Raw genomic sequence first — 26,847 nt, forward strand, 5'->3', positions numbered from 1 at the left:
AGCTCAACTCTGGGACACGCCATTAGTCCAAGCACTGAAATCTGTTTTTGCACTTGTTTAGCAGGAAATGTTTAGCAGTCCCACTCCCTTGAAGCAGCGACTTCCTTGGCTGGTGTGTTGAGTCGCTGAATGGACTGGACAGCCAGTGGACTGGCAACAGGCCCAAAGTTGAATTTGTAGAGAACAACTCGCACTGCAGAGCCAAAGCAGATGGTATCACTCAGGTCCTCCTCCACCCACACTGTGTAGAAACACTTTGAATAAGCCACGCGAGTGTCTTCAATGTGATGAAACCAACATCCCAAACCTTTGATTCAAATCTTTGGAAATCATCACTGGAAAAGGAGGAAGTGATATGTTATGGGATTTTTTTTTTTTTAATGGCTTCAGGGGCTGATGAGGACAAGAAAGTCACTGGGCCGTATTCAAGTGCAGATCCTGATACTCTAGTGGCATATTGATGTATCTAAGTTCATAACCTTTGTAAGTTTTCTTTATTTCTAACCTTACAACTGAGCCCCCCCTCCTCCCAATTATTCCTTGTATCTGCTTTCATTTTCCACTTTTGACAGCATCTATGATGAACCCTGCCAAAATGATCCCTGCTATTCAGTGGATGAAGAGGGAGGACATTATTTTTCTCCCTTTAACTGGTGATTGCCTCTATCTTGTTTTGTGTTGTCGCTCACATTTGTTTTGTTTAGAACCAGTTCTTTAGTATTCCTTAAAGCAGAGGTGTCAAGTAGCAAAGTACAAATACTTCGTTACCTTACTTAAGTAGAAATTTTGGTTATCTTTACTTCGCTGGAGTAATTATTTTTCAGACGATTTTTTACTTTTACTCTTTACATTTTCACGCAATTATCTGTAATTTTTACTATCTGTACATTTTAAAAACAGCCTTGTTACTCTATTTCATTTCAGCCTTTAAAAAAAACTATCCAGTTAAATTGCTCCATCCGGATAGAGTGAATTTGGTTGTGGTTGTTTCAGATGTTCTTGTCCAGTTTTGTTCTTACATCCGTTCCCTCAGATTCCTGCAACTAAACTTGGATGTACATTCCAATAAAGGTTAGGATAAATGATAACATGCCTCTGAAGTTTGACTTTTTGCACCATTACAATACTTATAGGCAACTAGTCATCATATCTCCTGCTCTCTGAAACACATGTTAATGCTCAATAGTACACATATATGGTTCTTTAATATATTAGCATTATACTAAGATGCATTCATTTTCAATGGCTTTTGACCTTAATGGCTTTTTCCCCCTTACATTACTTTTACTTTTATACTTTAAGTAGTTTTGAAACCAGTACTTTTATACTTGAGTAAAAAACTTGAGTTGATACTTCAACTTCTACAGGAGTATTTTTAAACTCTAGTATCTATACTTCTACCTGAGTAATGAATGTGAATACTTTTGACACCTCTGCCTTAAAGAGGGAATTTCAGCATCTTTTCTTTAAGATCTGCATTGAATCTTGTTCACTGTTGCCAGCCCATTATTCCTTTGACACTTTGGTTAAAGAGCAGTTTCTACAGCTGGTTAAACAAAGCCCAAAGCTTGCGGTAAGCTGAGACAACATGCCGTTTACACAGACACGCATGACATCTGAACCTTGGAGACGGACACTTTTAAAATCAGACTCTCAATGCTTTAAATGGCCCGCAGACAGATTAAGAGTGTTTCTGGAAGTTTGATCAAGTACTATGTTTACAACCACTACCTTTTATCTGATATTGAGATCTAAACGGGAATGAAGAATACTTAAAGGTATTGTGACATGAAAAACACATTTTTCTTGATTTTTTGTGTTTTGTTGGGTGTCTTGACATCAATTACACCCAAAAAACAACGAACTTTTAACATTCAGTGTATTGTGTGCTTTCTGGGATTTTCCGCATAACTATGCAAAAACGGCGCACCTGGTTTGGTGGCGGGCCGTGACGTCAGGGCCCGCTAAATCACCGCCCCCTCCACCCAGCTCCCTGCCTCCTCTCCTCTCCAGCGCACCATAAAGGCTGATTTATGGTTCCGCGTTACACCGACGCAGAGCCTACGGCGTAGGGTTACGCGGCGACGCGCACTGTACGCTGAACCCTACGGCGTAGGCTCTGCGTCGATTTAACGCGGAACCATAAATCAGGCTTAACACGGAGCTGTAGAGCCTCTTCTCTTCTCATCACCGGAGGAGAACTGCTAAAAAGACCCGCGTCCACTGACTGGACTTAAGATAAGGGGACAGTGCTGCTTGCATGCCTTTATTTTTGTGATTGTTTGCTGTGGTTCGCCGTGCTGCTTTTCCGTGCATGCTTCGCCTGTCGCTCCCGGCTTAACTCTCCGACGCCGCTGTGAGCGTATGGTTGTGTTGGAGGAGGTTTGGAGGAGGAGCGCCGCAATGATTGACAGGAAAGGGGGAAAAGGAAGCGTTTTTCACGGCGCAAAAAAACACCGTCATAAAAAGCCAGGAATGGAGTACTAGAGTGAAGTTTTTCTTGTTACACTCTTTTAGACACATTTGAGGGATGTTGGCCAAGACTTTTAATAGTGTTAAAAGCATGTTAAAAATTATGTCACAATACCTTTAAGACTGTATACTTCAGGAACTGGAATATTCATATTTCACTTTGCAGAGTCAGATGTTTTTAAACTTGATGTTTTCTTGCTGTACTGACTTTAATATTATATATATATATATATATATATATATATATATATATATATATATATATATATATATATATATATATATATATTATTATATATATATATTATATTATTTTTTTCTAATAGTTTTGGTCCAATCTTCTTCAGTGTTGCTTCAGTGAAGTGAGGTTTGCTGGCATTTTACTTTACACAGGTTTCCTGAGACAGCCAGCTGTGAGCTGTACATTAAGCACATTTTTCCTTGAATTGACCCTTTCTTCTGCTTTAAATGATTAAAACTATGCTCTCAAATAGATGAAGTTCTAATATCCTGCAAAAAGGTGACCTGAGAAGCTTTGAGTGAGGGGAAAAAATGCCTCAAATGCTTGAGTCTACAAAGATGGTACTGTTCTCTCGCTGACACTGACCAGTAGGTGCCCCACACTGAGATTGAAGATAAGGATTTCGATGAAGCAGGGACCTGGAAAGTTTGTGTGTCTGCTTTTTTGGGTAAGACGTAAAGGACTTTGCTCACTAAACCAACCGACTGTCTGAACTTTTTGGCTTTTGGCTCTCTTTGGCTTCAGTCCCGCCAGCTTGTTAACAAAAAATGGCCCTTATCAGTGAAGGAGCTCCGGCCCAGTCTGCCTGCTTCTCTGGGAACGCTCCAAGGCTTTCAGTTCCTTTCTCACACTCTGACCAACATAAATGTCCAGATTTTTGTCTTTTTAAAGTTCATGTTGTCTCGGTCAGCATTTTATAGGAAAGAATGATTTCCCTCTTTCTAAATATTTAGAGCTATGAAAACATTTTGACAGTATTATGCTCTCATTTTGCACCGACCTTCCCTGTACCCAGTGGTGTAAAGTAACGAACTACAAGTACTTCGTTATTTTACTTAAGTAAGATTTTTGAGAATTTGTACTTTTATTGATACTTTCATTTTTCTGTACTTTTACTTTTACTTCGTTACATTTTCAAGGAAATAATCGTACTTTTAATCCGCTACATTTAAAATTGGACACGTCGTTACTCGCTACAAATTAAAGAACAGCACAGCGGGGGCTGATTTATGGTTCCGCGTTACACCGGCGCAGAGCTACAGCGTAGGGTACGCGGCGACGCACACTCTACGCCGTAGCCTACGGCGTAAGGTGTGCGTCGATTTAACGCGGAACCATGAGGCGGACGGGAAGGAAGGGGGGCGCGTGAATATACCGAGAAGGAGCCGCAGCTCCCGGGAGAGTTGCGCCGCAGAGGCGGCCCGGAAGGCCGGAGGAACCGCCGTCGCGTCGAGTACTGAAGCCTGAATTATGGCTCCGCGTTAAATCGACGCAGAGCCTCGCCGTAGGGTACGTTGGTGTAACGCGGAACCATAAATCAGCCTTGAGTGGCAGCCGACGCGTGTCCATGCGCACCATTCTTTGATTCCACCCCTTCTAAGGTGGTTTTGGCATTTAAAAGTTCAAAAGTCTCATCCTTTATCAGCTGGGGTTGCTTAATGTTGTCACTGCATACTACAGGCTGGGGGTGGACCTGTCAGCAGGGCCAGTGGGGTACAGCAGCAGTGATGAGCAAAGGGAGAAATTAAAAAGGGGTTAATGGAAACAAACACTAAAGGGGTCAGAATAATATCACCATTATTTAGAGTTGTAAGCAAATTCTTGGATTCTTCATTTATTTGCAATCCTTTTGAAAATAATTTTGTACTTTGAATTTTGTACTTTGTACTTTGTACTTTTTACTTTTTACTTTTGTACTTAAGTACATTTTAACCCATGTACTTTTTGTACTTTATTATATTTAAGTTGAGGTACTTTTATACTTTTACTTAAGTAATTTTCTTAATGGGTACTTTTTACTTTTACTTAAGTAATTTTCAAGCAGAAAATTTGTACTTTTACTTAAGTACAATATTTTTGTACTTTTTCCACCTCTGCCTGTACCCTTTTTTTATTTCTTCTCCTGGATGGCACAATTATACTGTTTTCATTAGGAAGTCATTATTAACTTCTGCCTTCCACGGTCTGCTAACATCGCACATTAACTGCTTGTCATGTGTGCAGCACTGTTGCCATTAAACAGTTCAGCATTAAGTAATCTGAAGCAGAATTTGAACGTTTTTTCATTGATGTTGATCAGATGTGTCTCGCATGTTGCAGACGTCCTTCTTGCTGTGTAGTATATAACTAAACTTTCTGTAAACAGAGATTGGCATAAAATGGACATTTCCCAGAATTCCAAAGTTGATCAAAGAAATTAACTCTGTGTGTGTGTTTGTCCATAAACAGCTTTCCAGGGTACATATTATCGTACATTAAGGGGACAGTAGTGTGTAAGACCACCGGCTGAGAAGAAGCTGGCAGGTCTTACTGAGAAACGGTAAACCCTGCTCCCCTGACGAAAGTTGGATGAAATACAAGAATGCACTCTGCTTACCGCCCGGCCCCTTTTACCTCCATTCAGACCTCACTGTACCTGTCGCACATAAAGCTCCCGTTGTGTGTCCATGTGTGTCATTCGGTGTGTGTGAGCTTGCAGAAGAGATTTGTCTGTGTAGAATATCTTTTAGTGTTTTTATCTTATAACAGCGTATATTTACTAAATTACTCTGTTTATATTTTCTGCCACTGCAAAACAGAGCAACCTCTAAGAGCTGCCAACATAACTCCTACATATTTGTTATTTCTCTCAAGACAAAATTGATTTAAATATAAATTCAAATTGTTGAGAAGGAAAAGCCCATTTGTCGTCTATAGCATGTCGCTTTTGTAATCTGGCCTCGATGTGGCATCAAATAAAGGGATAAAAGCTACAGCACAAGGCCTTTTGATGACATGTATTGATTAGTATTACACATACTGATATCTGATCTGCATTTTAATTTTGTACCAATGCTGTTGGTTTGCACATTGTTAATTGATATGTCAGGAGAGATTGATGGATCGTTAGAACTTTAGAGTCAGGAAGAGAAGAATCTTTTACTTCACAGTGGACTGTAAAACTAGTCTGAATCTGGCTTAGAGAACTTGTCTCATTAAAGAAACAAGAAAACCGTATTTCTGTTTAAATTAAGAGCAGACCAATGCTGTAAACATGATGCTGTAAGGATTTGTGTATTTTTTTACGTAAATAAAGTTCTGTCATACACCAGGAACACTGGCATGTTCTTACTAAGGGCCAATCCCAATACACCCCTTACTTTCTACCAATACCCCTCAAAAAAGAAGCCACAGATTTTAGGGCACTTGAAATCTTCCCAGGGGCTTGTCCCAATACACCCACTACTCCTACTTTCAGCACCACCCCTAAAATCAGGAAGGTGAGAGCCAAAAGCTGTTTTAATTTCAGCTGTAGCGCTGTTAATATGCCACTTTATTAAGTTTTAATATTTTTTCAGGCGTAAAAGTAACTGTTAAGATCCCCAACCTGGGCTCAGTTTATCCAAATAACGCCTGTTAAGAAATTCAATGTTTTCGGCGATGAGAAGAGCTGCCGGTCCGGGGCGCAGCAGCATCGGAGTACAGACGTGATCGCCAGGTCAACCTGCGCCGTCGTCCCGGGGGAGAAACCTGCAGCTCTGTGGAGAATTACCACTGGCTGAAATAAATCATTTAGGAAGATAAATGTTGGTTTAATAGATGAAATCTAACAGTTGCAGCTACGCCTGTTAAGAAATTTGCTCTGAAAATTTCGGGATTTCTGCCTGCCGGCTCGGGAGCTGATTTATGGTTCCGCGTTAAATCGACGCAGAGCCTACGGCGTAGGGTACGGCGTACGGCGCGCGTCGCCTCGTAACCTACGCCGTAGGCTCTGCGTCGGTGTAACGCGGAACCATAAATCAGCTTTTATTCTGGCGAGGTTGCAACAACCTCGCCAGCAACAAAGTGCATTTTGTACATTCACTGAGTGAATATTATGAAAGTAAAATATATATTTCTCGCTAGAAATGTAATCAAAACTCATTTTTATGCAGGAACTAACTCAAAATATATGTCCGCCATGTTTTTTTTTTTATTCAGTCCGCAAATGACGACGAAAAGCATTCTGGGAAATTTTTTTAGCCTTCGTTCATCTAGGGTGCATCTGAAATCCCTCGCTGTGAAGGGCTAGATTGATAACCACTCGCCCTAAATAAGCACACTCCTCCTAGGTGAAAAGAGGGATTGGGACACTACCCTCACGGGAACAAACCAAAACTGACTATATTATAATATGACTATAGCCAGTCCAATCAGCTTAAGATGGTTCATCCTTCCCTTTCAGGAACCTGAGTAAATGCCTCTCCTTCTCATTATTTATGGTAAATTTGATGGCCACAGACAAGGTTTCAGAAGATTGTCTGCTGCACATTGATTTTCGTAGTTATTCTAGTTTCCCTGCGAACATCTGCATAGCAGTCGAGAAAGCTTTGGGAGAAAGATCATGAGGGATTAACTCTCCTTTGTTTCTCATCAAATTTCTGCCAACTTGCAGCTGGCAATGCACCATTTATTTTTTTTTCATCCCAATCTCTTCATCCAGTGCTGAGAGGAGCAGCGACTGCATTCTGCAGTACTGAGGTCAGTAAGCTGGACACTTCTCAGCTGCAGAGACAATTATGTCCGTAATGAGCACGAACAACCTCACAAAACGAGCACAAATGCTCTGCAGTAAAGACGCTCACATCACATCTGGAGGGATTGCTCTGTGGTTTCAACACCGCAGCTGGCACCAATAAGGATGAGACACTGAACACTCCCTCATTTAACTGTGGTGGGTACAGAAACCGTGAGTTGAGTCAGAAAGTGATGCGTTGGAGTTACACTGGAGGACTTTCACTTGTTTAAGAAACAACACAAGACAAGTAGGTGTGTCTGTTTTGGCCTCAATTGCAGTGGGATGTTTACACTTAATTTCCAGAGAACATCTGATGCTTTCTGGCACAATTAAGCCATTTTGAAGTTATAAAGGTTTATGTTTCAACTCTATATAAATGGAACCAAGCTTGTTTGATAAACTTTGTATTAAATCTCCATTGAATCCCGAGTACTCTGAAGCAATAATTTCAGACTTTTGAAACCAAGTTTCACATCCAGGTCACTTAACATCAGTTCTAAGTCCAGCTAGTTAGATCACGTAAGACTTCGCTGGAATTTCCCTGGAAATGTTTAATGTTTGGGGTCTGTTTCCTTATAACCTAGGTGGTTAATTACATTTTCTTTTTTTTATTTTCTTTCTGCACATGGGAATTAATAGCTGTTGCCAGAACAATTACTTCACAGCGCTGGAGTAGCTTTGTCTTTTCTTTTTTCTTTTTGAATAGTTGTGACCAAAGCTCTGTGCAGGGGTTAACTGGGGACGTGGACCCCAGTTAGTTTTGCCTCACTTCACAGAGCTGAGCTGTTCAGCCAAGAGAAAGATGTGTCATGGAAAACTGATTTATGAAATCCTGAAATTTGGATGAGTTTGGTCACTTTTCCTTCTTTTTTCTTTTCCCTCCAGTTAGTTCTGATTAAACTTTACTATGGCTCATGTTCAGCAACTGCATCAGGAGTTACAATGGTACTTTTATGAATCTAGCTATTAGAAATGAAGGAGGCCACCCACCCAGCATCAGCTGGTCAAAGGGCCATGCAGGACTGAAACTGGCTCTGCCCATGCAGATTTTGAAATGTGTCAGTATAATGGTGAGCAGTATGACATAACTGCCTCCGATCATTTGTCCAGTGTGTTTTCTTAGCACTGTGATGGACAAGAAGTCCGTTGATTGCTCAGTAAGGAAGTGACAGAGCTATATTGTTGTTCCAATATGAATTAAAATATCCATAGCTCCTTCACATGAGACTGATTCCAAAATATATTCAAATTTCTGTAAACCATCTGGTTGATTTTACACGTTCTTGACATTTTAAATGGCTGTAAAAGCTGTTTCCACTTTATAGGATAATCAGCTGTACAGTTGATGTCCTGTTACAAGGCTATTAGAGCATGAAGTCATGCTGGCTTTATTTTGGATAGGAATGCTGGAGCCAACTGTTGGGCGTCATGCTTTCAAGGAAAAATGCAAGAATTGATGTACAACTTTGACATAAAATATATCATTTTAAGTCCTGTCTTTTGCAGAGATTTGTAAGAGCTTACAGCTAAGGTGCATCAAAGACTTCTTGCATTTCTTTACATGAAGCGTGCTTCCTCACCGTCCTGACGTTTTCATGCCTTAACCAAACGGAGAACAGACTCCTCTTATGCCGTATTGCAAAACTGCATGGGGTAACTTCCCACTTTGGGAACCCTCATGGCAGCTTCACATATCTGTTTGCGTTTCTGGGCATATGAAGGATAGCATTGTAACTGTGCTAGTAAAGGCCTACATTACTGTCTAGAGCAGGGGTTGACGGCAACCCAAAATGTTGAAAGAGCCATATTGGACCAAAAACACAAAAAACAAATATGTCTGGAGCCGCAAAAAATGATAAGTCTTGTATAAGCCTTAGAATGAAGGCAAATGGCGAAAGGCAAAATGTCGAGAAAAAAGTCAATGTCGAGAAAAAAGTCAAAATTTCGAGAAAGTTGAAATGTTGAGAAAAAAGTCAAAATGTCGAAATTAATGTTGAAGTACAATCTTGGGAAAAAAGTGGAAATGTTGAGAAAAAAGTCAAAATGTCGAGAAAAAAGTCAAAATTTCGAGAAATAGTCGAAATGTCGAGAAAAAAGTTGAAATGTCGAGAAAAAAGTCGAAATGTCGAGATTAATGTTGAAGTACAATCTCTGTAAAAAAGCGGAAATGTTGAGGAAAAAAGTCAAAATGTCGAGAAAAAAGTCAAAATTTCGAGAAATAGTCGAAATGACGAGATTAATGTTGAAGTACAATTTCGAGAAAAAAGTCAAAATGTCGAGAAAAAAGTCGAAATGTTGAGAAAAAAGTTGAAATGTCGAGATTAAAAAGGAAAAAGAAAAAGGAAGAAAAAGAGGAAAAAAAGAAAAAAAGAAGAAAAAAAGAAAAAAGAAAAAAAAAGGAAAAAAGATCAAACATTTTTGAAAAAGCTCCAGGAGCCACTAGGGCGGCGCTAAAGAGCCGCATGCAGCTCTAGAGCCGCGGGTTGACGACCCCTGGTCTAGAGTGAAGGTACAGTAGACTTTTGCTTAATGTCTGATATACTCTTGAAGTGTCAATTCAGCTAATACACGATCAAGAGAGAAAGTGAATCAGTGAATTTATTTATTTAAAACAGGGATAATGCACAAACATTAATCTTGTAAAACAAGAAGAGATGCTTTGAGCCAGGTTATAGCAACAATTGCTAATTTCCGCCTGTAGTCCCTGCAAAGAAAAGGGGGGAAAAAAGTGTTTTTGTTTTTTTTTCTTCAAGTACATCTTTGTTACAAAAGGAGAATATATATCACTGAAAAAAGACAGTATATCTCAGAGATATTTCAGTGAACAGTCTTCAAAACAGTTCAAGACATTTTCCCACATAAATCAATCTGTACAGCATTGGTTTCCATGTGTGGCTCATGTGGCTCACTCTCAGTAAGGTGCTTGCAACACTATAATCTCTTCGCTAACTGTGTCAATCACAGGCTTTATGCTTTCCATTAAAAACTTTGCTGGAAGTCTGGATGAAATTGAGTAAATCTTGCATCTTTCTGACTTGAAGGCATTTTTTGTTATTTAGTTATTTGGTGTTATTCCAGTATTTGAGTTTTTTTGTTGAAGTATTTTAGTTGCAACACTCGGCTCTATCGAGTATAAGTCAATGTTTTTTTCCCCTAAGTGGAAAGAAGGGTGTTTTTGATTCTGACGTCATGCTGAACAAGATGTTTTCATCTCTGCCACTTGGTTTTTGCTTTCCTTGATACTGATGCCAACTTGGCACCTACGCTCAACACTAACAGAGCAGCTTTGTGTTAAACGGATCCCGCAGTCTCACCTGGCCCTGCACATGCATTTATTCACAATTTAACCCCAGAATGCCGGAGGTATCATATTTGTTGCATGAATTTCTGAGGCCTCTCCCACCCATAATAAAAAATAGTTTTATTTAAACCAAAAAATGATTAAAACAAAATTAAACGACTAAATAAAAAGCATATAAAGTTACCCAATGTTTTTATACTTACATATATATATATATATATATATATATATATATATATATATATATATATAACTATAAGAAAAGAAAAAGTTATTTAGAAATTGTTGGATAAAATTTTAAGTGTTTTATGATTTCATGTTTTATGATTTCGTGTTTTATGATATATAATAAATACTTCAAATAAAACCGGATTTTTTTTATCATGTCAGACATTAAAGGGTTAAATACACAAGCAACTCCCTGCTTCCTATAATACATATATCTCTATGCTTTCTATTGATATTTACCTTTCTAATATGACAATGGTATACGATAAAAGTATGCTTGGATTCACAACTAACGTCATCATGCTTCTCTTCTAAGATTTCTGCTACCATATACTTTATTTTAATACAAATAAGTTCCTGGTGAAGCTGTTCCTATTTTCCTCATTGGATGATGGAAATGGGAAAAGAGTAAATGAGTCAGAAATGGGGACTGAAATAAGATCAGTTAAGACTAAACGTTAACCAGTCATCACTCATTTTTATATTTGCAATAGCTGATTATTTGTGTTTGGTCAGACATGCGTTTATTCCCATGTAAAGTTTCTCAGAATCCTGCTTCTCATAGACGGCTCCCAGACTGGCAGCTCCAGTCACAGCAGGGCGATACGAGCACTCACACTTTTATTGATAGGCTGGCAATCTTCAACAGAAGATTTACGCATGTGAACAGATTTGTTGGTACCCATAATGCTCACTGAAATGACCTATGACTGACAAAAGTAATACTAACTAAAAATGCACTAAAGATTAATATTCAGACTTTTTTGGCCCGGAAAGATTACTTAGAAAATGGTTACATGTTAAACTAAAGGGCATCCTGTTCTCAGCACCACATTAAGTCGGTTTGAGCTTCCTAAATGGTGAAAAGTTGCCTCTGCTGTTTGGTATCATGATGACAGAGGGAGCAAGGCAGGGAGTTGCCGCGGTAAAATTAAGATCTAGACAGGGATGTTAAAGCTATATAAGACCATATCATTACAGTTACAGAAATCTCTTGCGCGCAGTGATTGCAAAATATTAAGATGATTGTCCGCACTAATTTGTCCGGATCAGTTTAATTCGTTTATTTTTAAATTATTCTGATTCTTATCAGTCATTCTTCAGTAAATTATTATTTAGTATTACTTTTATCACTTTTAAATTGTTTCAGTGATCGTAGTGGTTTTTCCTGTCTTTGATTGGAGTGAATGTAGAAAAGCAGTATTTTCAGCTGCTCCCGTCCAATTTTTCACAACTACTGCACACGTTGCATTTATTGTTTGTGATGTGAGAGGATGTTGTGAGAAAAGTAAACCATGAGAACGTTGTCGCCTCAGCTGATTTAGTGCCAGTCTAGTGTAAATATATCTCACACACAATGGAGCGGTCTCATTTACACCCATGTCTGAATGACGTTGGATGAACATTAACTAAAAAAGTGATAGACTGAAAGCCTTTTACTGAATAGACTGATGAAAATGTCTGGTATTCTTCATTGAGACGACAACAAAACAACCCCAACGTTTTTGAAGGTGATGTAAAATCAATATAAAAGTTGCATTTTTTTTAAAGCCAATGCAGTTCCACAGCAACTGCAAAGCAAAACTTAACAACCTTGAAGTTATTACAACAAATTCTGGCCACGAGTCATTTAATGTGTCTCCCGAGTTGCCTTTTTTGTACCTAATTCACTAACAGGTGGTGGTCAGACTTTGACAACGCCAGCAATCCACGCCCTGACCTGAATAAAGTTTCTCACAGCTCATCTCCTATATTAGTTTCATATTTTGCTTTAGTTTTTTTTCTTAATGTTTGTGTGTCCACAATAGAGCTACATTTCTTGAACATAATGAGCTCTCTGGCCAAGGATAAGTGGTTCAGAATGATGTATGAAGCCACTTTCCTCAAGTCCCTCTTGGAGTCTTGTTTCATGAGAACTCGAGTGACCACAGATTGTATCGTTGTTTCCATGGCAATCTTTTCAGCTGTTAAGTCTGTGACCCAGTTGAGAAACATCTGCAATGAAGTCACACTCGGAGAGAGACAGAGAGGGAGAGAAGTGACGGGGTGAGCAGTGGGAATTTGGACAGACATGCTTTGGCAGGACTTAATCACAGGCAACACACAATAAATATAGAGTGAAAGTTCTTCTCTTGAGGCGAAGCTGCCAATAAGCCACTCGCCGATTCCTCATTCCAGGATTTTGTTTTTGGAATCAGAAATGAGTAAAAGAGCACTTGGAAAATATTTCTAAGTTTGCTTTTGACTGCTTGGATTTCACTGTATCAGCTTCGTAATCACAGGTCCAAAAAGTTGAGACGGCCACAGGAAAGTCTTTTTTTTTAAATACATTTTTTACATTTCTTTTCTTTAACCAAGACCGACCAATTGTTAAAAATGTTGATATCTCAATGTTTTAATGAATGAGAAACTTATAAAATCCTATAATATAGAATATAAATAATATGGACTTAAACTATATATTAAAATACGACTTATAACAGGTATTTTTCAGCATTTTTCGAGTTGTTTTTCAGCTGAAACCACAGAAGCACAAGTGCAGCGGTCTACAGGACTGTCTCAGAAAATTCGAAGTCCTTTTATTTTCTGTAATGCAAAAATATTCTACATTCTGGATTCATTACAAATCAACTGAAATATTGCAAGCCTTTTATTATTTTAATATTGCTGATCATGGCTTACAGCTTAAGAAAACTCAAATATCCTAAAAATTTGAATATTCTGGGAATCTTAAACTGTAAACCATGATCAGCAATATTAAAATAATAAAAGGCTTGCAATATTTCAGTTGATTTGTAATGAATCCAGAATGTATGACATTTTTGTTTTTTTAATTGCATTACAGAAAATAAAGAATCACAATATTCTAATTTTCTGAGACAGTCCTGTAGTTGCTGTGTCATGCTGTCAGATTACTCTGAGCTGTAGTTTAACGGTTTAAGTTGCGTCCAGTGTTTTATTTAAAGGTCATTCGTGTTTATTTGCAAAAGTCTTCCAGGGTTTCAATCCAATGAGAGTGCATCTCACCCAGTGAGTAGCTTTGCTTTTCCTTGCCACACACACACTTAAACAGTGTACCTGTGGAAGTCTTAATATTTGTGCTCCCCGGCTCAGTCTGGCCCAACTTCTTTTTCCTTTTCTTTTTTTTGTGTGTGTCTTTGCTCCCCCTTTAAATGCAGACAAACACACGCCACGCAGTAAGTCTCATTTGCAGGAGCTGCCGCTGCACAGCATGTGTGTATTAGTCCAGCCTAATGCTTTCCAGATGACCAGCCTCTCTAACCTGCTGCTAATACACACTGAAAGAACAGGCCATTGTTTCAGGGGTCTTCCCATTAAGGAAAACCAGGTGTGGGGGAGAAAGAGGGAGACGAAGAGAGGAGAGGAGAGGGAGTTAAAAAAGTAGAAAATCATCCTGAAGAGCAACAGTCCCTGCAGAGTCATTTTAGCATCCTTGGGAACTTGTGTGTGTGCATGACTGCTATTAAGAAAGCAAGCAGATGTGATTTCAGGCGTGAGAGTAGTTTTACAGAATATCACGACATATGTGAGGGTGTTACATGGACAGAAGCCTCTTCTCAGTCTCTTGGCAAAAGTTTATGGGGTGTATCCGAGATGATGTCCAATTTCAAAATGCCTAAAGACAGAAGTGAGAGGGGTTGGAACGGATGAGGGGCTCAGTGATCTGGAAAAATTCAGAGAGAAAAATGAAAAGTGTGAAGGGGAACTGAACACTAATTAAAAGATAATATAACGCTTGATTTGAATGTTAACACCCACACCTTCTGAGCTGTGAAATGTTTTCACTTCTTGAGAAACACTCGGGTCCTGACCCAAAGCTTGATTGTAACCCACTTGGAGGCTCAGAATCAAAAATTCAAATTAAAAATCAAAACAGTTTTCCAAATTGAAATATTGCTGATAATAAGACTTGACCGGACCATGTGTTGTCTTCCTGCCTATTGCAGGGCAGTTGCTCAGGAAAGTAACCAGTACTCGAGATGAGGGGGGATGAGGCGGGATGGCATCCCCCCTGAAATAAAAACAGTCAAAATCATCCCCCTGTAAAACTGTCATCCCCCCTTTCCATCCCTTATGTCATTTCATCAATGAATGTGGTTTTACTGATATTTCAACATTTAGAGTCATCACCAGAAAAAATAACTTATTTGACAATTTTCACCTGTTTCAAGTAAATTTTCACTTGAAATTAGTAGGAAAATCTGCCAAATCTGAAGATTTATCTTCTCATTACGAGCAAAAAAATCTTTTTCTACTTATTTCAAGTGAAAATCTACTTGAAACAGGTGAAAATGGTTGTTTTTTCCAGTGATGACGCTTGTTTTAAGTGTAATGAGATTTTATTACTAAAATGAGACATTTTAACTAGAAATAGGACAAATATTATTAAGATTTTGAGTTTTTTTGCAGTGATCCATTTTACTTATCCTGTGAAGGACAGAGTCATATTGATAAGTTCAGAAAACAGTTTTTTATTGTTGTGTTTTGATGTATTTGATGTAAGCCCAGTGGATATTTAAAGCTTACAGAAGGCTGCATTTAACTGCTGCTATGTCATTCCTGCAGTATTTCTGCAGGTGTTTTGGTCACTGCTATTATTTGTAATATATTATATTATTTGTAATCAGCACAAATTATCCATCCCCATATGCTAAAATCCACCATCCCCCCTGATTTTTTTTTTTACAACTCGAGTACTGGGGGTAACTGAACTTTGACCCTGCACTACTGTTGAGCTAACACGCCATTAATCAGTCTGAATGCTGTTTGTAGTCTGGGCTTTTCTTTACGGGCTTCAAGACGTCAATAAACGCGGCTTCACCACGTTTTACCCGTGTGACATGAATGAGTTTCTATACAGCTCTTTGTTTGGGGACTCTTCCAGCTCCACTTAATCTTTCTGCTGAAGGTGTCAGGAGGCTAATGGGGACCTCCGGTGGACTTCAGAGGATGTAGAATGTGTTTTCCTTTCCCCTCCGTTAACGTTCTCTCTGCCTCCTGTGTTTGTCCTCTGCAGACCGTGGCTCAGCCTTGGACCTGACGGAGTTGATCGGCGTCCCCCTCCCCCCTTCCGTCTCCTTCGTAACCGGGTTCGAGGGTTACCCTGCCTACAGCTTCGGCCCGGACGCCAATGTTGGCCGCCTCACAAAGTCGTTCATCCCCGACCCGTTCTATCACGACTTCGCCATCACAGTCACGGCGAAGCCAACAACCCGGCAGGGCGGCGTGCTGTTTGCTATCACCGATGCTTATCAGAAAGTAAGGCCTTGTGATTATGTTTAGGGCCTATTCCAAGGGCGTAGGTTTGCATAGGGACGGTAGGGACATAACACTACCAACTTTTCAGGAGGCTCAAATTGTCCCCACCAACTTTTAAGCAACCTTATTTGCATTATATAATGAGTTCAGATATATAGGTAATTTAGATTGTCTACCCAAATGTTGTAAGGAAAGAATTGACCCTACCATTATTAAGTGAATTATTTTCATTATGTTCAGACTTACATTTACCCCTTTTCACTTGCTGAATTTGCGGGTCCATTTTTTTCCTCAAACGCACGTTTGATTGGCTGATGACTTGAGTTTGGCTGTGCTTGTGGACAAAAGCAGTAGTGTTTAACATGAATGAAGGTTCCATTTTTATTTATTTTTGTTTTTTTCAGTTATATTTTATTAATTTATTTAGACAGACAATGTTGAGTGGTCTTAAGACAAATGTTTAAATGTTTTTTGCATTCTGGATAGTTAAAAGATTATTAATAAGTACACTTAATACATTTATTGGGTATGTTAATATAATCTAAGTTGTGTTCAAATATTGCAATTTAAATTGGTAATAAAATCCTGGAATATTCTGGAAGTTTTAAAAATGTTTCTTAAGTAGTTTTTGAAAACAAAGGTTTGAATCGAACCGTGTATCAGGTGAACCAATACACATGAAAGTTAGTATAAGTCAATACAGATTTATTTTGCATTGATCATTTAGCCAATCAATTAATTAGGTTCATGTTTGTGACAAATGTAGCCCTGACCCCCGTTCACCCAATCTGTTTGGTCTTATTAATGTCCCGTCCCCAGCAAAAAGTACATGCAGGTTATGCTGTTATATCGCCCCTACCAATGTTGAGACCAAACCTACACCCTTGGCCTATTCTCCTCATTGTTCCTGCTATATCTACAAAAAACGTGTACTAATGTTTCCTACCTTTGTTTCTGAAGATAGTGCAGTTAGGCGTGGCGTTGTCTGAAGTGGAGGATGGTTCCCAGAGAATCATACTGTACTACACCGACGCCGAAACACGGCGGGGGACTCGAGAGGCAGCTTCATTTAAAATGGGAGACATGACGGGAAGATGGGCGAGATTCACGCTGACTGTACAGAGTGCAGAGGTAAGAGAAATAATGAATTTCACCCACACTATTACGGAATGGACACGACCACTGTGATGCTCTTTGAAGGCTCGAGCTGGCGTTTGAAGATGCCACTCTTAGTCTGTACAGATTCCAAAGGTTTGAGTTGCGTGTTTCAATGCTGTTTGGACAAATACTTTGCAGGAGTTTGGAATTTACAAGTCCAGTCCAATTTTCAACATTAAATATCTATTTATTTCGGTATATGGACCCCTGGATGAAAGAAAACTGTACCAGATTTTCATCAGACTTCATCAAAACACATCAAACTTTAGATGTTGGATTCAAAAATGCATCAGTGCTCAGTTGTATCTGAACTCTTGTGTCTTCACATGCATGTATAAACTTTTAAAGTAGAGATGAACTCCTCTAATGTTTTTGTTTTGGGGCCAAATAGACATCTGCTATTAGAAACACTGGTTGTAAGTACTGATTTCTGTGGATGACATCATAAGAGCTAACGGGAAACAATTACATTCTCTTCATTGTGATGCTGCAGGATCCAGAAGTGGTTTGGCGTCCACACCTAGTGGTAATCAGTGATATTACACTGTGTGCAATCAACTGGCTTGTAATGATGACAAATGACTCCATTCTTCTTCCACATTCAGTCTGTGCTTTATTTTTAGTTGTCAGTTGTCACTTATTTTAATTAGAAGCAGGAGAAAGGATGTCTGGCAAATAACAAAACTTTAGAGTGCGCCAATAAAAAAGCAAAACCTGGACCTCATGAATTTGGTTCTCACTATATTTGGTGGTGTTGATCTAACTGTCGACATCACTTCCTGCCACACTTTATTAATCCTGTTCTAGAAATTTCCCACTGCAAATGTGTTTTCATGCAAGGTCATCTCCACTTAATGAAAACAGCAAGTTGAATTCATTTGAGGGATGAGGGCGGCGTGTATAAATGCATATGTTAAATGTAAAAGCTGCTGTGCAGCTATGTCAGCAAAGCTTTCAAAGTGACATATGCCATCATGCTAATGTGCACCTGCTCACAGGGCGATGACACAGTTCTTCAGCGCGTCTCAAGGCACACTCTGATATAGTGCAGATATAATTTATGTATAGCATACGAGACTGAAGATTTCAATTTGGTCTTTGGTTTTGTAGTTGTAGTTGCACCAGCAGTATATGGTACTGGGTCGGTTTGACTCATAATATGATTTTTACGTGTGGAAATTTTAGTTCAGGCCAGAGAGCATTCCAAGGGAAGGGGATGTGAGCTCCGTAAAACTTAAAGAGGGGTCATCTGCAAAGGAGACTGCAGCCAAATGCATATTTTCAGCCTTTTTTAGATGCAGTCTCTGACCTTTAAACACACAGAGCATCGCAATACAACACAATATTGAGGAAACTACCTTTACATGTACAACCTGCCTAATGAACCAGTATGTGAGGGTTTGCTTGTCATGTTGCAGCGTATCTAATAGCAAAACAGATTGAATGAATGAATGAATGAATGAATGAAATGTATTCAGTCATGACATACTACCAACTGAGATTAGAAACCAATCAAATTATTCTTCTTTTAAATTTTATTTAAAAAAGTGGTTAATTAGTGGTCAAGGCTGTCAACATTGAATTTTAGTGCGTAATTTTCCTGGCTTGCTGCCCTGCCTGTCGGTGTTTGTCTGATGTCACCTGTCATGTTGCCTATTAGTTTGTCTAGTCATAATGTTGCTTTTTGTGCATGGCTTTTTATTCTGTGTTTAGTGCTTTTGTCTTGTTTGTTTTTGGCCTGTTAGTGTGTTATTGTGTCTTGTGTTATTAATGTTGATGTTACTGTTGCTGCTTCATGTTGTTCTGTTTTCGTGTGTAGCAATTGTCTGTTGTTGAGCTTATGTTAACCTGTGTGTTTATGTATTTTAGCTTAGTTTTCCTCTTAATCTCTATTCTGATATAGCCTTTTTATTCGGAAATGTTTTATTGATTGTATCTAACAATTCTTTCTTTTAGGTTGACTATTTTTATACCAGTCCAGGGACAGCGGATGCAAAATAGCCTTTTTGGCTAATTCCGGCACATTTTACATTGGTTTAAATGTGTTATTAATGTGCATTGTCCCTGCAATCTAAACCTTTAAATAAATACATAAAATAAATGACAACACAAAATACAACACCAAAAAAAACCCATTGTGCACAGCATTAACATTTCATACAAAACCAATAATCATGTGTTGAACAATGACTGAAAAGGCATAGGCTGAAGCAAACTGCTTATAAAAGCCTTTCCTAGATTATCAACTTTCTTTTTTTGGCTACCGACCTCCAGAAAACCAAAAAGAGAATAGAAAAGCAAAGAAACAACAAAAGGCAAAGAAACAATAGAAAAGCAAAGAAACATTAACAGATAGTCAATTGCACTTATAAGCTTCAGAAATAGCTTTACAAACCATTTTCTTAAAAACCAAAAGAGAATGACATGTTTTTAAATTTATGTTGGCATCATTCCAGAATTTAACTCCAGTAATGGAGACACGTCTCCTTTTTTTAGCTTTTTGTACAGTGAAATTGCAGACACCTCTATAGAGAGTTTCCTGAATTGAAAATAACCTCTGTATTGTGTCAGGGAGCATTTTGATTTTGCTCTGAACATAATTTGCATGATTTTATAATAAAACAAATCATAAAATTGAATAACATGAGAATTTAGAAAAAGTGGATCTGTGTGAGCGTAGTAATCAATAATCAGATTCTGATTGCATATTTGTAATGAATATGTTTAACTGTGCACGTGCCCTCGTCCCTCCGTGCAGGTGCGTCTCTACATGGACTGTGAGGAATACCACAAAGTGGCCTTCACCAGGAGTGCTCAGCCCCTGACCTTCGACGCCAGCTCGGGGATCTTTGTAGGAAATGCTGGTGGGACGGGTCTTCCCAGATTTGTGGTGAGTCTGAATTCAGTTCTTGATTTCTTGCGAAACAAAAACCCCTTCAGGATTTTCCTCTTCTGTCTTTTGTCAGACCCTCATGAAGGCTCTCAGCCTGGTTGGTTTATTGCTCCTGATGTCAGTGGGGTGGGGATCAGTGAGTGCAGGATCGGTATGAAACCCGGAGCTGTTTGCAGACACAGACGTTATGTTTGGGCAGAAATCTTCTTCACATTTGAGATGTCAACACAAACGTCTTTGTTGACCGCTTTACGACCGCCGCAGTCCTGTGAGAGCTCATAAATGACGAGCTGTGCGTGATTTAGATGTTTGGAAAAAGGCTGATGGTCTTTCATCCTAAATGGCTTAAACCGAGTACAAATGGAAGATGTAAAGTAGTTTTTATCAATGTAAGAATAGTATAGTGTAAAGCAGGAGAGCAAAGTGAGGATGAGATGTTGGTTTGTGATCTTGTAAATGAAAGTAAACCTGTGAATGCTCAAGCTTTGTCTCCCATTCACCTGTGATTTTTCTGGTTTCCACTACAAAGAAAGGCTTTGTTTGTCCCAGTGTAAGAGAAGAAACGATGAGAAGGAAATAGGGTGGGGTTAAGAGAGTTTCAGTCAACGGTGCACCGTATGTAAGAGCGTATATTAATCTGAGCAGAAAATGTCTGGCATCTCTTCAAATGCCTTATTGAAACCAGTGTTGGGATGTCTTTGTTGTTGAGGAAACCTCAGTTCATGTCAGGAAACCTGCCAATACTTCTTTTTTTCTGAGGAATTCAACTTGAGGATGGAAAATAAGAGGAAAAAGTTGATTTTAAAAAGCAACAACAAAACTCTTCCCTTCTTTTCCTGTTCTACCTTTTTTTAACGTTTTTCCATGATGAGCTAAAATGTTAAAATGATGAACCCGTTTCATTTCCAGTGCAGGAATCAAAGAACAGCGGTTTAAAAACAAATTGATGTGCATATTTTCATCATAGTCTGATTTTTAGACCAAAGATCCCTCTCTGCGGCACCATTAACATTTAAGAAATGGTCTGCTCTTATACTTTATCTTAAATTGATTTAATTTCATATATTTCAATGGCAACCTTGTGCTGATTTTGAACCGTTTTGCTTTGATGGACCACATTAGATTATATTACTTTTATAGGGACTTTAACAGACCGTCAGAAAAAGAAGTCTTTAGACTCTTTTCAGTTGAGATCAAATTTGTTTTCCTACAAGTTTGAACCAGTTTGACATTGAGGCTTAGCTTTGATAATTTGCCAAAGCTGCATGGACGTGAATATTTATGTAAATATATTTATGTAATAAAATCTGTGTATTTATATTTCCTGGAACTAAACTAAGAGAAGCAGAAGGCCTTTGACTTATTCTATCAGCACTTATCAATCGCAGAAAACCCAAGAAAGACAACAGACCTGCTGTGTTCGTCTGTGCTAGTAGGTTAAGTATTTATATATAACCGTGCAAAACATCACCTTGGCCGGTTAATCGTTTCAGTTTAAGATCAACTGACATATTCTCATAACAAGTGTCTGAAATGCAGCACAGGTCAGGTATGACAAGTTTGAGCGGTGAATCAAAAATAAATGTGGATGTAGCCTGATTGGTTTCAGGCCTTAATCATATCAGATAGAAACTGCATACGTGTCTTCTGGGATCCATCAGATCTTCCTCATTTATGTGATTAGGGCTTTGTTGATAATGTGAATGACGTTAACTCGGGTGGATTTGTTAATACTTGGCCAAAAAGATGCCCACAGCTGCTTTCTTGGTTTGATTTCATCTTTCTTGTGTTGATAATCCATTTCCATTCCCGCGGTAACCCCTGGCGACGGATAAGTCTCCTGGTTTGCTAGTCTGATTTTCAGTTAATCCCAACCTTTGATACAAGTTTAGTAATATTTCCATCTAATTATTTGTGAAAGCAAAACATATCTGGCCTTGCTTTTTGCCATTTCTGATCTTACTTGGTGCTTTTTCTCTGTAACTAAGCAACCACAGTTCTGCTTCTCATTTACACAAAGATGCAGGTGTGAAGTGTACGGTGATTTGATGTTTGTTTACAACCATAGGTGGAGGTTGTTGAGCGTTTATGCTGCAGCACATCTGGACCAGATGTTTTAAAACAGCCTTCATGTCGGTGTGGGTGTGGATCTGGGTTAACGCTGTTGGCTTTTGAAGAAAGTGCCAACTGGTTCAGCTTCATCCACTGACCTTTTTAAATCCCATACCCCTCCTACCTCCTTCTTTTTCTTCTCCTTCACATTATTACGAGAGCTGGAGGCATCCATATGTAACATGTATTGTTGCAAGTTATGAACCCTCAGAAGTTGGTGACCCCATCTGTAGGATGTATGAGTTTCATCTCCTCTCTCTTGCCAATAACCTCCATCTCTTTCATTACTCTCCCACCTCCTTTAATAAAGTCCTCATCTCTTTTCTCCTCGTTCAGACAAAGAGGACCAGTAGTGATGTCTGTTCAGCTGCTCGGTGTTTGAATTGGCAGCGTTGTCAGAGATCCTCCTCCACACAGAGCAATAACAGCCACGATGCAGCGTTAGAAGCACTTCACAAGAATATCTAAGCAAAAGAAGGCTTGAAAACGCTCCCACTCTGACTTTATTCACCCGTGTTTGGACTTGATGAAACGCAGCTTATGCTGGGTGTTGGGAGATGTTTGTAAAGCTGCTGCATGTTTCTGTCAGAGACATGGCAGACGGAGAACATGTAAACTGTTATGAACGTTCAGATTATCTGCTGAGCAAGTGCATGTGTGCATGAGTTTTCTTGTTAAAATGTTTTTTTTGTTGTTTTCTTTTTTTAAATAAGTCCTAGTTGAGTTTTCTCGCCGTTTGTCATTATTTTTTTCCACAGTTTAAAACTACTTTCCTTGTTTTGTCTCCATTTGTAACCTGAATGGTGGTGAATCAGCAAAATAGAAGAGAAATGGAAGATTAACGCTGTGATTGAACACATATTTGACCAGCGGGAGCCAGAGTGAGCTCCTGCTTCTTGCTACTGTGGCAACTAGACTTTCCTCAACATGGAGGCTGCCAGTAAACGCAGCGCAGAGCAGTACTTTAGAGATGCTTAACCTTTTCCTGAGCCATCCCTGACATTTTAGTGCTCCTCCGTGCCCGTCTGTTGATAATGCTGTTGACAGCAAATTATGTACCGAGACTCTCCTCTCGTATGCAAGCGGTGAGAAGAATTCAACTAGATATGGGAATATTTCAGTGGTGCAAAAATGGCAGGTGACTGGAGATCTTATATACCGTATTTTCTGGACTATAAGCCGCTACTTTTTTCATAGGTTTTGAACCATGCGGCTTATACAAAGGTGCGGCTATTCTGTGGATTTTTCTTCCATCGCTGGGGGCGCTCTAACCAGAATTAGAATCAAAACTAAGACAAAATAAATGCAAAGAAGAATACGCTACTTCTTCTTTAGCAGATAGAAGTAGGTAGAAGCAGATTTCAAACAGATAAATAGTTAAATAAATAAAGGTTATTTTCTCTTGGTTCTGTCCCGTTTTAATCAGCAAAGTTGCGAGGAAAGGAAAGGATCTATTTAGGTACAAACATGTACATCATTTACAGTTCAAAATGGTTCTGTACATGTAGTAAATATCTAATCTAACAACATAAATATCTGCGGCTTGCATATCTTTTTTTTTTTTTTAAATAGAGTGGATGCGACTTATATTCAGGTGCGGCTTATAGTCCAGAAAATACGGTATTTGGGTCAAAGACGTATAAGGCCTTTGAGTAGCCCATTTTTAAAATACTTAAAATAAAGATATTTTTGGCCATTTTCCAAACATTTGAAATGTAGTGTACACATACATGTATGTGAAAACTTCAAAAAAAGGTATTTTAGTGTTTTTAAACATTTAAACCGTCATTTGGGGCGACCATTTATCTCAAAATTAATAGATTTCCATAACAAAATTTATATTTTAATAAGTATCAGTAATTAAATTAACTGTTCAAGAAAGATAGACACATTTTTCCTTTCATTTTTTGAAAACCATTTTTAAATACATTCTATCCATAATGGCAGTGTCACCCTCTTACTTACTGTAAAATTCATAAAACTGATTTAAAATGTGTACAAGGTGTATCCACTTATGCATGCTATACCAATAATTTATATTTGAACCAAAACTGATAGACATTCAATTTTGAATTTGATACAGAATTGCCATTTGGTGGTTACCCCACATGACTGGTGGCCCACATGATGCTTTCCAGTTTAATCAAATATAACAGGCTAACAGTTAGCTATATGATCTAAGCTAGCTACTTCTCACCACATATCACTAACAAATTTACCTTCAAAATATAGATTTGCAAATAAAACGAATTATTTACAGTTTTAGGGTGGTCACCCCACATGATATCCAAATGTGACATATACACTGCAGCAGTTAGAAAGAGGATTTATTTGTAAAGGAGAGAGAGACTGCTGACCTGCAGGTTGTCTCTCTGGGACCCTCATGGAGTAACTGGCTGATGCAACATCCTCTTTGAGATGATTGTCAATATAAAAGTCCCTCAATTGTATTTTTTTCATGGTCACCTGACCCCAGATGATAATTCAGACAATGAACATATTCGGACAAGATAAGTTTGTGTATTATGATTGAAATGTGTGTACAAATGTTCCATAACTTTGTCAATAAATCTAAAACAAGTTTGAAAGTATGCCCAATAGGGCAAGCATTATTTTTAAATTGTTTTAATGTGATTTAAAACCAGTTGTCCAAACAGAAGTCAAGGCCGGACGGTCACCCCACATGATGTTTTCACACTTCAGATGGCAGAAAATGACCAATAACCAACATGTTTAAATAAAATAAGAGTGGGCACATGTAGAAGGAACGTTTAGACATACATGTTATATTTTTTATTCATTTTTATGTTTATTATTAGGTAAAAAGTTCCATCGGACAGAAAAAGTAAGCGTCACGTCTTTGACCCATTTACGTCTCTTCTGTAATGATTGTAGAGTTTCCCCCCCAAAACTCGAACTTGAAATGGAACTAAATACAACAAGTGATTTACATGAAATACAGAACGAGCAAATTGCATTACTTTGAAAGCCGAGCTTTTGTTGTGGCTGTCAAGACTCAGTCCAGATGCCGCCCAGCTTGACAGGGCTTAGTTGTCCCTAATGGGTGCTCACAAGAACCCCTTCATGTCATTTGTGCCGTTAATTGAATCAAAGGTTTTGATTAAATACCCTTCAGGGATAAATTAAGTATGTTGAATTGAATTATTTTCCATATTTTTCTGTTTTCAGATTTCAGTTGATTAGAGAAACAGATGAAATGAGACAAATAGGCTTATAACCTTAGAAGAACTGCAACGTTTAGGTTTTACGTCTTCAAAAAGAGCATGGCTTGTGTTATTTTCACGCAGCATCGTATTAAACACGTCTTTTGATTGAATCACGAGCTGGAGGTTGCTTCTCCTCCATCTGTGTAGCCTGAATACACCCAGAACAGATGCCTGTAGTTGTTTTATGAGGGCAGGAGATGAGCTTCTCCCAGAGAGGGGCGCTTGAACAGACTTTCTTCATTCACAGTTACACAGGTTTTCAGGTGAGAATTAAAAAGTGAGTTGGATTTTAGTGCAAATGAGACACATTCTGCCTTTTTTTTTTTTTTTTTTTTAAAGTCGATACCACTTTTTGAGGTCTTAATGAAATTACATCCCACTAAGATGCACGACCACAGCTCCCTTGTCAACCTCTTCTTCAGACATCTATCTGTTGACGGCAGCTGGCTTTACTGCGGGTAGCAAGCTTCTTCCATGGGTCATGGCTCTGATAAAACTGGTGTTGCTACCAGAGGTGTCAAGTAATGAAGTACAAATACTTCGTTACCTTACTTAAGTAGAAATTTTGGTTATCTATACTTCACTGGAGTAATTATTTTTCAGACGACTTTTTACTTTTACTTCTTACATTTTCACGCAATTATCTGTACTTTTTACTCCTTACATTTTAAAAACAGCCTCGTTACTCTATTTCATTTCGGCCTTTAAAAAAAACTATCCAGTTAAATTGTGAATTAGGTTGTGGTTGTTTCAGATGTTCTTGTCCAGTTTTGTTCTTACATCCGTTCCCTCAGATTCCTGCAACTAAACTTGGATGTACATTCCAATAAAGGTTAGGATAAATGATAACATGCCTCTGAAGTTTGACTTTTTGCACCATTACAATACTTATAGGTAACTAGTCATCATATCTCCTGCTCTCTGAAACACATGTTAATGCTCAATAGTACACATATATGGTTCTTTAATATATTTGCATTATACTAAGATACATTTATTTTCAATGGCTTTTGTCCTTAATGGCTTTTTTCCCCCTTACATTACTTTTACTTTTATACTTTAAGTAGTTTTGAAACCAGTACTTTTATACTTTTACTTGAGTAAAAAACTTGAGTTGATACTTCAACTTCTACAGGAGTATTTTTAAACTCTAGTATCTATACTTCTACCTGAGTAATGAATGTGAATACTTTTGACACCTCTGGTTGCTACCCACGTGCATGGTACGCTGGAGCACCACGATGTGGAAGCTGGATAACTGCAGATCTGGGCGTGTGAGGTCACGGTAACCTGCAGATCTGAGCAGCTCACAGACTTGGGTGAACAGAAACAGGACATGGTCATGTTGAAAGTTTTGACTTTACAATAACATAATTCAAATACACATTCTCAACCAAA

The 26,847-nt window shown here is 38.5% G+C and overlaps 1 protein-coding gene across 1 annotated transcript in view; it reads left to right on the plus strand.

Annotated features, from left to right (window-relative positions):
- Nucleotides 1-26,847, plus strand: part of LOC133423039 (collagen alpha-1(XVIII) chain-like) — an 82,546-nt gene that overhangs the window by 20,511 nt on the left and 35,188 nt on the right. The window contains exons 3-5 of the mRNA XM_061713127.1: nt 15,818-16,059; nt 17,020-17,190; nt 19,976-20,107. Coding sequence (XP_061569111.1) covers nt 15,818-16,059; nt 17,020-17,190; nt 19,976-20,107 — 545 coding nt within the window. The remainder of the gene's footprint in view (nt 1-15,817; nt 16,060-17,019; nt 17,191-19,975; nt 20,108-26,847) is intronic.

The sequence above is a fragment of the Cololabis saira genome, chromosome 22 (assembly GCF_033807715.1).
Source record: "Cololabis saira isolate AMF1-May2022 chromosome 22, fColSai1.1, whole genome shotgun sequence".
Classification (NCBI taxonomy): Eukaryota; Metazoa; Chordata; class Actinopteri; order Beloniformes; family Belonidae; genus Cololabis; species Cololabis saira.